The sequence below is a fragment of the Scomber japonicus genome, chromosome 15, assembly GCF_027409825.1.
Source record: "Scomber japonicus isolate fScoJap1 chromosome 15, fScoJap1.pri, whole genome shotgun sequence".
Lineage (NCBI taxonomy): Eukaryota > Metazoa > Chordata > Actinopteri > Scombriformes > Scombridae > Scomber > Scomber japonicus.
Genome location: NC_070592.1, coordinates 9,457,297 through 9,471,616, shown reverse-complemented (window position 1 = coordinate 9,471,616; position 14,320 = coordinate 9,457,297). Strand labels below are relative to the sequence as shown.

At 41.1% G+C, this 14,320-nt stretch overlaps 1 protein-coding gene across 1 annotated transcript in view; it reads right to left on the bottom strand.

Annotated features, from left to right (window-relative positions):
• med30 (mediator complex subunit 30) overlaps positions 1 to 12,274 on the bottom strand; it is a 42,979-nt gene extending 30,705 nt beyond the window's left edge. The window contains exons 1-4 of the mRNA XM_053334450.1: positions 12,206 to 12,274; positions 10,950 to 11,231; positions 7,392 to 7,550; positions 103 to 210 (exon numbers count right to left, since the gene is read on the bottom strand). Of these exons, the coding sequence (XP_053190425.1) occupies positions 103 to 210; positions 7,392 to 7,550; positions 10,950 to 11,132 (450 nt within the window). The 5' untranslated portion in view covers positions 11,133 to 11,231; positions 12,206 to 12,274. The remainder of the gene's footprint in view (positions 1 to 102; positions 211 to 7,391; positions 7,551 to 10,949; positions 11,232 to 12,205) is intronic.
• Between the last annotated feature and the right edge of the window lie 2,046 nt (positions 12,275 to 14,320).

Genomic DNA, 14,320 nt, shown 5'->3' with positions numbered 1-14,320 from the left:
GTTTTTTTAAAGTAACCCCACCTTTAACATCTTTACTGCAGGGTGGAAATAAAACCTCTGACCCCTGACAGTGTGGCGGTGTTAAGCTGCAGAACACAATACCTTGTTGACCTCCAGGATTTCTCTCCTCTCCTCGGAGGCAGGGCGGCTCTGGCCGGCTGAGCGATCCTCGTGTTTGGAGCTGTCATCCTCCACAAAAGGTATCAGTTGCTGGAAGGGACAGAGAACAAAAAAAATGGTCTGTATTATTCAATGTAAGCAAGACAACCGTAAGAGGATCATTTCCAAAATGCTGACATACTCACTGAATTGGACTGCCTTAAGTTTATCACTTACAGTGCATATAATAATCTGCACTGTGACAGTATCATAATGTTTCACTTTGGTAGCTATACAGGAATAAAACTCACTTGCTGATGCACTTTTCTCTTATGCCTCTCTCCTCTTATTCAGTTCATAGTCCAAAGGCAGTGAAAGCACTGTATTGCACATTCACATTTCTCCTATAAGCCTGCTGAGTGCAGTTATAGTTCTGAATAATGTGAGTATGGGCAATCTCAACCTATGAGTGCTATGCTACGCTAAAGATATTCCTGTGCTGTCTCATAATCTTGTTCTCATGAAGTAGTGAAAATGGGGATTCTGTGTAAGCTCTTGAACACAGGCCGAGTCTCACTCGTCTCTCTTGAACGTGGAGAGAGACAGGACAGAGAGAGTGAGGGAGAAAGAGAGAGAAAGAGGGAGCGAGTGGGAGATTAATTCATTTTTAAACGCTCTGTGTGCTTGACCTTGTCTGCTTGACACTACAGTGAGGCTGATGTGCAAGAGCTTCAGGCAAGGCGGCATTCCTGAGAGCCGACAGGGTCAGTGCCTGCTGCTTTACATCGTACTGCCCCCTAGTGGTCACCTCATAGAGGAGGAGGAGGAGAGCAGGAGGCTTGCTGCAGTCACACATCAAGTAATGTGTGAAAATCTTGAGAACACACTGTTCCTGATACAAAACACAGCCAGGACATAAAGAGTCTTATACTGAGAATGTGTGATTGATGGTATACTTGGTGATCTTTGCAAAAATACTTCATGGAATATCATTTTGACTGAAACACGCCTGTCAGTGCTGCCTACACAGTGTTAATGTAGTCAAATGTCTATGCTGTTGTTCAGCAACTCCACAAAACACACAACTTTAAACCAGTTATGTTAACATTGGGTTAGAGGGAAACTGCTGATTTTCAACAAGTGTTGTATCATTACAATGTGGGTTGTGTATGCAAATAAACAATGTTTAACTTCCCTCTATGTTGCCTGCACTCAGAGCTCCCCGCTCATTTACCGGCAAAAGTCTTTGAAGATCTGCCTCAGTCTACAAATGTTTCCTCATTTTCTGTGCTGGTGCCTTCAAGGACGGTCAAATGTGGGTCTCCCAAAAACACTCCAGTCTCCTATGTTATGCCAGTGAATATGAAAAGCAGACAATGATGCCTTCTATCACACTATCATGCTACTAAAATATTAGTATATATTTGGAAGTAAAAAACTAAATCAATGATACAAGGCTGTTGCAGGGATGTTACAGCTTGCAGTCTGACACCCAAACATCAGCTGCTGAGTTTCTCTGTGTCAGCAGTAATGCAAACAACTACCTTTACAATATAATGTCAGAGCAGAGATGAGGGGCAACTATTACAACTTATGAGGCCGAATATATTGCTGTGGAGTCAGACAACAGTGTGACAGGAGGAAGCAACTACCGCTGGAGAGGCATGATCGGCGCCCGCCTGGTGAGGATGGTCAGGAAGAAGAATGAAGACTGACTGAAAACTTCACACTTCAACAAACTCTGCAGTGCTTTGGTAAACTTGTCTTTGTTTTCTGACAGAATATGATATCAGACTGTATATAGAACAGCGAACAGCGAACAGCCACTGCGTTAAGTTACCTGACAGTTCATTTATGCAGCTGCTTCCAGCTTGAGCACAATCCGGTTTCATCCACTATTATTTTCCAAAACAAGCTCAAATGGACTCTGAGGTGTTTTGACTGTTCATCAGCAGCTTCTGTGCAGCCGTGCAGCTCTCATTACATTTGAATTGATCAACTTAACTGACTTTAGTGTGCCGTTTGGTTTATAATCTTTGCACACCAGTATGATATATCCTGACTCCATAAGGAAAAACATTTTAGAAATGAAAATAAGCCTGAGTAAAGAGACATAACGCTGCTTGATCTTTGCTAAATGGCCGTTCTGCTGACCATAACCACACCATGAATAGAGTCAGTAGGGCTGGATATCGTTTAAAAAATTATGATACCTTAAAGTGATACCGACACCAACTGAGTGCTTCATTCGATACCCATTACACATTTGGTGCACTTGCTTTTATCCGGTGTAACAGGTTTAGCCACACTTTAGAGCATTTAGGTGGCATCTTGGCTGCTGAACTGGGTTAGAGCTACAGACGGGTCGTAGCTGCGGTGGCAGTGGGCCAATCACATGTCGCATTAAATCGCAGAACACTCACGTTGATTGGCTGTGAGCAAGTCCGTACAAATAGTCATATTTTTTAGCTCTGGGTGCAAAAAGGGTCGATTGCAGGTATCGTTTGATGGGAGATGTTTCAATACTACTTGGTATCGAGTACCGATTCCCAGCCCTAAGAGTCAGTCAGTTCTGATTGGACAGGACACTGGCAATGCATTCTGGATGTTGTAGGATTCCCCCATAAGAGCAGTTATACAGAATATACGGCCTTCTATAGTCATAGGTCATCAATTTTTAAATAATAATTGTACATTTCTACCACATACCATTATACTGACAGTGGTGAATTTTCCCTTGAAGTTTCTAGTTTCAGACTCTCAAAAAAAATCGACATGCCTGGAGCTCCCTGGTGGTCGATGTGCCACGTAATCACAGCGTCCCTGGTTCAATTCCGGCCAGGGGGTCGATGTTGCAGGTCATTCCCCTCTCTCTCCCTGTTTCCTGTTGGCCAATAAAGGCCAAAAAGCCCAAAAATAAATCTTACGACCCAAAAAACAATCTACATGCCTATCCTGCTCCAAAACTTCCAGGCGTATGATACCCTTCCCGTTTAATGTGTTTCATTAAAGCCGAAATGATAATCTGCAGTAATTTGCTGCACAGGAAGCAAGGAGTTCCTGTGAGAAGAAACAACTAACATCTCAGAGGTTTCCTTTCCAAAACAAAAACGATCATACCAGACAAGATCACAAACACAGATTAGGGGGGAGACTCTCTTAACAACTAAGAAGCCAACGATAACTGCTATACGGTGGGAAAACAAACCTCGCTCCAATAATGACTTGGCACAATGCTAATCTAAATCGTGCAAAGTTCTTAAGATTATTCTGCTAGACTACAACTGTTTGACCTGAGGTTGTGCAGCTGGAGCGGACGCCCTGCGGATACTAGACAATGATTTTTAGTAAGCCTCTTCGTCTGGAAGAAATGAATGACTAAAGACGGAGTGGGCAGACAGAAATGTAGACAAACAGATGAATGTGAGGAGATGGGTAACATAAAAACAAAAAATTTGATAGTCAGAGAAAAAGTGGAACAAGGGTGAAGAGGGCAGGGAGACGGGTGGGAAAAGAGGAAGACAGAAAGAGGTTAAAAAAGAGAGGAGAGAATGTAAGACACAAAAATAAAGAGACAAAGAGTCGCAGAGTCGCAGAGGGGAAAAAAGAGAGTGGCATAAGGATGTAAAAGTTTCTGTGCTCCTGTCAGTTTCCAGGCCGAGCTCCGCGGCAGCCAAAAAACTATATGCTCCGACTCTTGGAGGGAGAAAAGACAGCGAGGACATGTGCAGAATATTATGATCAGACAAACTATGAGCTTGTCAACTGGCTCGAGAAAAACTTTTAGTAGGAAGAGAGGAATGTTTTTTCATTAGATAATTTCAGACCAAAAGCCAATGAAATATCAAATTTTAAAAGGTACTGGGCTGGTTTTGGCAGCTTTAAGGGGGGAAAATGAAATGTGCTGAGTAGGGTGGGAAAGATGGATGGAGGGTGTATTTTGTGTGTGTGTGTGTGTGTGTGTGTGTACATGTTCAGGCATATGCAGTGTGTGTACCCATGCAGCATGAGTGTGTGTGTGTGTGTGTGTGTGTCTGTGTGTCTGTGTGTCTGTGTGTGTGACTGTGTGAGTCATAACCCCTGCCTCCTCCACAGAAAGATGGATGTGGTTTCCTGCCTGACAGAGAAGAATGGGCTAATGAAGTTCTCCAGGTTGCCTTCGCTGAGACAAAAAGAAGGGGGAAAAAAGGTAAGGTAAAAAAGACAGAACTGGCAGAGGAAGAAGAAGAAAAAAAAAATTTAAAATAGAGAAGAAAATTTACAGGGTGAACATGTACGGGTGGGTGGAAATGAAAATGGCATGGCTGTTCAGTGAAAGAAATGACAGAGAGGAGGAAGACTTGGATAATAGAAGAAGTAGAAGAAAGAGAGAGAGAGAGAAAAAGAGGAAAATTAAGCCTTTAACAAACCGATATAAAGAAAGAGGGAGAGAAATGAAGAGAGAGCCAATATTGAACCACTAACAGAGAGAGAAAGAGAGCGAGAGAGAGAATGAGGGGAGAAAAGGTAGAAAGCGAGGGATGAGAGAGAGAAAAATGGAATAAATACATGAGGAAAGGCATGTAAGACTTTGAGGAAAAGGAGAGAAAGAGAGAGAGAAGAAAAAAAAACAAACAACCAGACTGTGACGGCAGCTGGAAAGAAGAAAAAAAAAACAGAGGAAAGCGCTGACGTGTGCATTTGGTCCAGCTGTTCATTAAACGGGTCTGTTGCTAATTAGGCTGTGATGAGGTCACACTGCCCGAGTCATTGATTCCACTTCCTGTTTCGGGCAGCCAATAGTGAGCGGCTGTCAGGCGGGCACCTGAACTCTCCGGGATGATAAATGGCGTGCGTGCTGGGGCCAAGATCAACAACCCTCAGTCCCAGACAAACACAGTGAGCTGTGCTATTGGCTGGTCAGCACCGGGCTGGGTCTCATGCCTCAAGGGGGAAACGAATAAACATTTAGATAAAGGTGAAAAGAAGAAGGGAGGAAAAAACGGGTAGATGGCGTCGGACTCGAGTGGCAAAACGTCAAAGCGTGGCCCTCGTGTACTTTGATTTAAGGGCGAGAGCGAGAAGAAGAAGAAGAAGAAGATGTTGATAAAGACGGATACATCATTTGAAATGCTTCTGAGCAACTGTACTATTCAATGCGGAAAAATGTACACGGTGCCAGCCATCACAAATTTGTTCCAATTTAAGACTGGTCTCCTCCTACATCCTCCTTTATCCTCAGTAGGAGTCTGGTGAGAGAGATTAGCTCCGAGCCAATCTGTAGAAATTGGGAAGGGACTGCCGCAGTCATAAATCCAATCAAACAGTGGTGGATAGCCTCGCTGTAGCCCTGCGTGGAGCCTCGCACACTGCATGTCCAGAGAAGCTGTGTGTGTGTATGTGTGTGTGTGTGTGTGTGTTGTGCTAACATGCTAAAAGTGCACCACATGCATGTCCGTGTGTGTGTGTGTGTGTGTGTGTGTGTGTGTGTGTTGTACAGTTTATGTTGTGCACACATGTGTATCTACTTTGTGTGTGGGCATGCAGGCAGAGATGGAATGCAGGTAGAGCTGAAGTGCTGTTGATCCTGAAGGTGTATGGTGACCGTAACCAGCGGTAAAGAGACTCTAGAGACTCACCTGAAGCAACCAATGAATCTGCTGCGAGACGAGAAAAGACCGACCTAGAGGGAGTAGGTGAGATAAGAGTCCCCCTGGGGTAAATATGTGTGTGGCTATGTGTGTGTGTGTGTGTGTGTGTGTGTGAGAGAGAGAAAGAGAGAGAGCAAGAGGAGAGGAGCAATTGGGTGTAGCAGTAACAATTGCCTCCTTCCTTTATACTAACAGCTTCCTAATTTAGCCTGAATTTTGTGTGAAATGCTGAGTTATGTGTGGCAGTGGCTCAGAGCACTAAAACGAAAAAAAAAAAAACTACATATTTGACGAGCAAACAGAGAATGTTTTGACGTTTTCATCTGGAGGTATCAATCAATCATTTAAAATGTAAAAATGTAGCTCAAACTGTTCAGTAATTACAGCCACATCATGTGGGATTTAATTGCACAGACAGGTGTGCAGAACATATTTTACAAAAGCATAACGGGAATTATAGTTGGGTGGAGAAATATGGAAGATATAATATAACCCATATTACACTACTGCTTTCAATACAAGGTATTTCTCCATATGGGGGTTGGAATATTTTAATTTAAGATAGACTGTAATAAATAGAGTGTGAGTAACATTTAAAGTGGTAATATAATAAATAAATAAATATAAAAATAACTGCACCCTTAGCAAGTGAGCAGAAGTATTTAATCATTATTTCTTTTTGGGTAATAATCACTTTTACATTTGTACTATATACTTAAAAAGTTATTAGATGAGGTGCTGCAGTCTCTTCTATGAGCACACGTTAAGAGATTTATTGGTGAAACGCTATAAAAGGGTTGTGTTGAACCGACATGATCTTCAGCACCCTCCAAGTTTAACTTTATGTTGTAACAGACATTATTTATTTTTATTTTATTTTTTATTTTTTAGGCAATAATCACTTTGAAATAAAAGTAATTTATTCTGTATTCTTCTACAAGTTAAGAGATAAACTGGGGAAACATTACAACCAGTAAAGAACTGCTTTGATCTTCAACATTAAACTTTATAACATACATTTACAGGAATTAAAAGGAGCACTGTATCCGAGTCAGCATGATAAAGTTTTGTTTTTGAGCTACATGTGACGATCCCAGTAGTTACTGCTGGTCTCCTCAGACTGGTGAACTCTTACTGGGTGAGTGTTATACAAATATGATGCCATACGTCCAAACACTAGCATCAGCGACTGTTTTATATATGCAACCTAGTCTTGACTCATACTATCGTGAGTTGCATTCATTACTGTATCATTTCCTAGCAAAATGTTTCAACCTGCAGCAGTTTTATCACTTTCACTCCCAGCCAACTGTACCCTGACTAGTACTGCTTTTATCTGTCTGTTTTGTTTAATTGGTTATTCTTCTGGTTAAAGAAAATTATAGTCATTCTCCCTGTCTGATACAGGCTGTGGGCGTCAAATACCACACATCGCATGCCTTGTGTTGCGCTTGAGGACCAAAACATTGTTAATATTAGCAGTACAAGTGTGTGACAGAGTGCAAGGGGGGGGGGGCACCTTCGACTTTGAATTTGAATTATTAATGAACTCAAGTATTCAACTTACATCTGATAACATCCCAGTTATAGCTGCAATCAGATCAATATGAAAACTTTATTTATTTGAAACGGTATATATTTGTCAGGGTGGCCAGGACTCACCTCTGGTAATATAGGGTCCAGCCCAGCACAGTTTTCATTGCATTTGTCGTAGACGAGGCGCAGCTTGCGGAACAGCACGGAAAGCATTCGTAGGTGCTCCTGGAGTTTTCCCAGCCGGTCCTGGTGAGTGTTCGGATGGTAAGTGACTCCATTAGGCAGCTGAGAGAAGCACCACAGAGGAAAAAAGTTGTGTGTTAAGCAAAGTACAGACCTACATCTCTTTCCTTTTTTTTTTTTTTTTTTTTTTTGCTAGTGCTAATAAAAAGCTACAGCCATTGATCCTCACTGACTGCCAAATGCACTACAAAGCCTCTGTTGTTCTCTAGCTGGTAAAAGTCCATTAGAAGCTTTCTACTAATGCACAACAGATGCACTTTCATTTATACTGATAACAAAAGTGATATTTTCTTTTCTGCTTAAGGAGGCTGCACAGAAAAATGTTTATGAAACCACTTTATACAGCATTTTCCCCTTATAGGAACGATCATTTATATCAATGGTCGTTAATACCAACGGGCTACTAATGATTTTTCACTTGCAGAGTGCGAGAGGACGATAACACGCTACGTTATCGTGGAATTGTTTTGAGTCATTAAAGAGTGCATCCCAGATTCCTCGCTCTCCGCTCCTCATTTTGTCGGAGGGCACAGGGCAGAGCGAGAGTGGCAGAAAAGTGACAGTGAAAGCGAGCGGCGCAGAGGAAAAGGTTAGCAGTTAGATGTCAAACTGGCAGTGAATTTACAGCTCAGTTAATAAATGCTGCAGTTTCACGAGACCAAGTAAAGACTCGTCAACGTAGAGGAAACACTGTTATGATCATGTTATGATCATGTCATGGTAAGGTATTACCGGTATTATAAAAATCACATCTTAAAAAACCACCAAACACAAACTCACAAGATCAAATGTTTCACTGCTTCAATTGCTGAGCTTTGAATGTTTTCTCTCGCCCCGAATCTGAGGCTGCAGTGGCTTTTAACTACAATGGGTGTTAAAAAGTGACAGGAGATTTATTTTATTTTTTCATTGAGAGGATCGACAAGCCTCTGGGGCAGCACTGTCTGATTATTAACATCCTGTGTTACATGAAAACAAGCCTTGCCTTCGGGGCAAGCAAAGAGAGGAGAGAGACAGACACAAAGAAATAAGGGGGAGACACGCAGACAGACTGATAGAAAAAAAGAGGGAGGGAGGCGAGGAGGAGAAGCTAGATGAAGAATTTTTATGAGTATAAAGACAGGCTGTGATTTATAAAGAAAGCGAAAAACAAGTCACAACAATGCTGTTTGTGCATTCTGTGGCGGAGGCGTGCTTGTTTGGCTTGTCCCCGGCTGTGATTTTTAACAAGGTGCAGAAGGATTGTCTCTGCAGAAAAAGCAGACATCCGTGATAAACTCTGCTGACCGCGTCTGCCGGACACAATCGGAGCTGAACTACAAGAGAACTGCAGAGTAAACTGATGATAAGACCAATGTATAAAAGATGTAGAGACTAATATCCTGAACACAATGCTAGCGTCACTTTCTAAAGTCTCCCTCCACTTAAAAAATGTGTTTTGCTAATAATCACTGCGTCACTTTGGATGTTTGAGCTTCACTCTGCAGAGTTTGACACTAAAAGGGAAGGAGAGGTAATGTCATTTGAAGGATTTTAACGAGGTAACTTTTGAGGAGAAAGCACATTAAGAGACAAATTAGTATTTCAAGGAGAGTATTTTAGGTCTTAAAACGTATCTTGAGGGCATCTTGACAGCTACCCTCCATCACCTGATTGCAGTAAGCTTCTGCCCTACATAAAAATAAGGGACATATTTGAGATAACTGCATGACTCTATGAAAAATGAACCACTGGGAAAAAGTTAAGTCTGTAGCCTTTTACCTACAGTGTTGGACTTCTTTCTATAAACACCTGTAATACTGTTACTTCATTATTCGACATCATGACTTTCTGTTATTGCTAGACTTATACCATTGTCATGTAAAACCTTTCACCCCCGTGAAACTTCGATGATGACAGATCGAATATTGCACCTGAACTCCGACTGTTCTGACAGCACTCGAGCAACACACTGAACAAATATTTCAGTCATGTTTTTGCCAGCTCAAACCATTTTCAACTTTATATTGAGAACATGGAGTCTTTGTCAGTATCCATTCACTAGCTTGGTGTGTTTGCAGTCATGAACTCTAAAATCTGACAAGTCTTATTTCTAACATGTCCTATAACCATATTAAAGGTGCCCAAATGAACATTAATGTTTAATGTTTTTCTTGCTGTAATCATTCATCCTGCTCATACTGGCCATTAAAGGACCAGTGTGTAATATTTAATGACATCTGGTGGAAAAGACTTGGCAGGAATTGAATATAATATTTATGATCATCAATGTTTAAATTAGTGTAAAATCACATGAACATAAAAATTGCTGTGTTTTCATTACCTTGGAATGAGCCCTTTACGTCTACATAGGGAGCGGGTCCCCTTCCACAGAGGCCGCCATGTTTCTACAGTAGGCCAGACCAGACAAACCAAACACTGGTTCTAGAGAGGACTTTAATCATGTGAGTTTCATAGTTTCTCCTACACACTTTTGGAAGTGGAGGGCGTGAGGAGAGGTATTCATTTGGTGTCAATCTGCAACCTCACCACTAGATGTTACTAAATCTTACAGACTGGTACTGCCATCATAATGTGCTGTCAATGTAAGTGACGGGGCTCACAGTGCTCCTTCTATGCAAAAATGTATTTAAATGTTTCTTTGAAAACGTTGAGGCTTCAGATGTTGAAATTAGTCAAATCAATTAAATATCTTACAAAGTTCAGTGACAAATCCTCCCTTTTTGTTACTATCCCTCCACTGCAGCTGGACAGAAGAAAGCTGTCTGTCGAGTCACAAAGAGGGAACTGTAACTAAAAAGACTGTGATTGTGGACGATATCCACTTTATGTGACTAACTCAGGCGGCTGGAGCCTCGTATTATTTTCAGATGAACTTCAAAATACTTTTTTTTTTCAAGACGAGGACTGTGGACTTTGTCCCCAGTCATTTACACTGAAAGACCATTTGAAGGGATTCTTTTAGTGGTCAGTACGAAGAGGAGGATTTTAACAGTGAGTAAAAGACTTGTGAGCCTATCCTCAAATATTCAGTCTGTCTGCTTTGTGACGGAGCATCAAAACATATTTTAAAATAACTGACTGACAGCTGCATTGTTACTTGTACAATAGTCGTCTGCCATCTTATCATCAGACCTATCATTACTATTTTAGCATATATTATTCTAGTCTTTTTTTTTCTTTTGTGTCTATTTGTGGGCTTTGTATTAATATATTCTGCTGTTTTATCTTTTATACTGATGTGGTTGATCATGTTGTATCTAAATATTGCTGTCCTTTTATGCTGTTTTTCTTGTAAGTGGGTTGCGACTGTGTGACATAAAAAAAACTGAAGGAAGGGCACACAGAAAAGTGAAGGGGTGAGTGTAACTTGACAGGCATGAGTTCAGAGAAAGAGAGAAAGAGAGAGAGAGAGAGAGAGAGAGAGAGAGAGAGAGAGACCTGCATGTTCCTGAGGAGTTGGAAGATCTCCATGGTCCTGAGGACAATGTCTTGGACCGTCTCCTGGCCGATGCGGCACAGCGAGGCCGTGTTGACATCGCGTGCCGCCTGCGCCTGCTGCTGTTGCTGCTGTTGGGAAGACGGCTGCCCGCCAAAAGGCGGCACCAGAGGAGGGGTTGTCATGGAGACAGTAGGTGAAGATGATAGATGGAGGATGGAGGTTCAGGTGCAGGTGAAGTTACCTGTCAGGCTATTTCATACCACTGGCACACCCTTACATGCCTTGATGATTGACAGAAGAAGAATAGAAGATAAAGAAAGGGGAAAGTGGGACAAAGTGACCGATATTAGCTTAGTATTCAAAAACAAAACAGTAGTGAAATGAATATACAATCACTGCTCGCTTGCAAATTCAACTTTTTTTTAGGTTTATACATTTAAGATGTTGTTAAAAAAGTGATTATTCTACTTTATATTTATTACTGAGGTCGTACTAAATGGTGATGGGTACTGGGGTGCATTATATTGACTGATGCTCCTCATATTAATCCCCCTCTCATGTATGTTAATGGAGTGGACAAAAATATAATGCATTCAATATAATGCACCCTAATAGACCACCATCACCCACTATGACCCTCAATAATAAGACATAATGCAGAATTATCACCTTTCTGCAAATGTATAAGCTTCATAAATGTAGAATTTAAAGCAGAGCTGCTGTATTGGATTGTATTAGATAGCACAGGTGTACCTAATACTTACACACCATAGGCTATAGTATGTTTTAAATGCATTTGACACACATAAAATGTGGTGGAGCTTTCTAAAAACTTCACAGCTGTTATAAATCAGCTAAAACGAAACAGCTGTCTGGCTCATATTTAACATTTAACACTAGTAGACACAGTGCTAACATCCTAGCTTTTCCTATATAAGTTGTACTCAGAATAGGTTTAGACACTATTTAACATGCCTTTACGTTAATAAAAGTGTGTCAGATACAATCTTTAAACCTATAATGCCAGACCCAAATGCTTTCAGTCGTGTAACAGGGTTATTTGACCTGACACAGAGGTTAAAAAATGTACCATGTGGAAGTGGACACAGTCACAGCTCCAACCACGACAGCTCCAGCTTTTCTCTCGGTTTATTTAATTGTGTTTTTAAAACTATTCTGGCACGACGGCACACTTAACATCACGGTGAGTGTTCGTATTTATTTAATAGCACATTTGAGGAGGTGTAAATGTTACCTGTGTGCCGATAATGTATCTGTTTTGTTGACATGTCAAGTCTCTCCTGCTCTGCTCCAAGGATGTCAGCCTGCTGCTACTATCGCGAGATTACACCTCAGCACCGAGACTAGTGGCGGTAATTAATGAAGTAGATGCGCAACTTAAAAAGTGGGGTTTGTTGTTATTTTTATGTAATTTTTATTAGAGAATGATGTTGAAATTTACACAACTGAGAGTTCATATCATTTTACACAAAATATATTCGATATCTAGCTCTTTAATCACGTCCTTTCTTCCAAATTCTTCTTGATGTAGTAGAACATTACGGTAAGACAAAGCGCACCACACATTTATACATGCTCCCAGACTAACAGCACCACTGTCTGGTTTGTTTTCATATAGCAGCAAGCTCACATCTGACTTCATCAGCCCGCAAGCCAATTTACACCACATGATTGCCTCTCATGGGTCATTATAACTTTTTAGAAAGCATTATTCAAATTCATCCCATAACTGCCTTCGTTGTGTACTCTGTATAAAATGAAATCCCTCAATCCACCCATCCATCCATCCATCCATTACTTATACTGTATAGCTGTGCTTGGATCATTTTGTGAGGCATCAGAATTCAAATTAATTTGAAATACAAGACGTGTCTTAAATAGACACTGGGTTACACAAGGCTGCTTCTCCAGCATGTGCTCTGCCATGCAGAATTACTGCTTTGACTTACAGAGACTGGAAATAAGAGCTTTATTGAAAAAACGAAAGGCTTTGCCTTCAGGCTTGAGTGGGGCTGAAAAAGTAGATTAGGATGCCTATTACTTAATTTACATTATTCATTCAAATTTAGGGTTACAGGCTGGATTTCAATTTCCTTTTATCTGGAACACATTTTGTGTAATAATAACCTGAAGTAATTTCCTTTCTCATATTTTCTTTCTCTAAAAAAATACATCCTATCTAGAACACACAGCACTGATATGAAAAACACTGTCTCAGGTTCACTTGACTGCCCACAACTTCTTAATTGCAGAAGCAGTGCAGGTTAGCTTGCCAGGATGAATGAGTGTTACTCTTACAATCCCCATCTGCCATAGCACCAGACCATCTGAGCCATGCCATCTATAAATTAGTTTCTCCATAGTCATCCAGCCTGTCCTCCTGGTGTGTTTAATTGGGATGAGGGAGACATGATGGTGAGTGGGTGGGTGGAGGCAGGTAGTGCGAGGCTGAATTTTTACATTTGACAATGTAAAAATGAATCTTAAAAATAACTACATTCATTCATACGTTACAGAAAAGGATGGAGAATGCAATGGGTTGTGTGTGTGTGTGTGTGTGTGTGTGTGTGTGTGTGTGTGTTTGTCATGTGGGCAGCACTGATAAGACAGCTGTTTACGGGACCATAGCGACTTGAGAACCCATCTATCATCACTGATTAAAGTGCATAGAGAAGCAGTCAGAACACATTGATCACATCAAGGCGAGTTGATGGAAAATGCATTGATTTCAAGATGCTTTTTCATGTCAGTGTAATTGAACCACATTGGAGACAAAACATTCTTGTAAATATCAAAGTACTTCATTCAATCACAAGGCAATGTCATCAGAAATCTCAAGAGTTTCTTATCATTTTCACCCAAATGTGTGTGGTTACCACAGTGACAAACATTACAGGAGAGAGAGCAGGAGGATGAAGATTACAATGAAATAAAAATAATGAACAAATAGGCAGTACTGTATCTCATTACCTCTGTGTGTCTCATGCGGCATTCTGTACTGTACATGAAGTGCTGTTGTATGTAACTGCGGCCAGGCAACACAGATTACCATGAAACTGCCGGCAGCTTCATAACACCGCATCATCTCATCAATGCTGCAAAGGCTTGGACCTTGAACATGAGAGGGCAAGAGAGCGAGGGTGAAAGAGAAACAGAGAAGGATGGCTAGGTGGTGAATGAGAAAAAAAAGGCACAAAGGGAAAAGAGATGAGAGGCAAAGAGAGAGCCAAAGGTACAGTAACAAAAACCTGAAAGAGTAACAGACAACACCTCTTGTGAGGAAACACAAACCGTTAATAATTATTAGCTGAGGGGGTATCAGGCCTAAAAACGGATTATCTAGGTACCT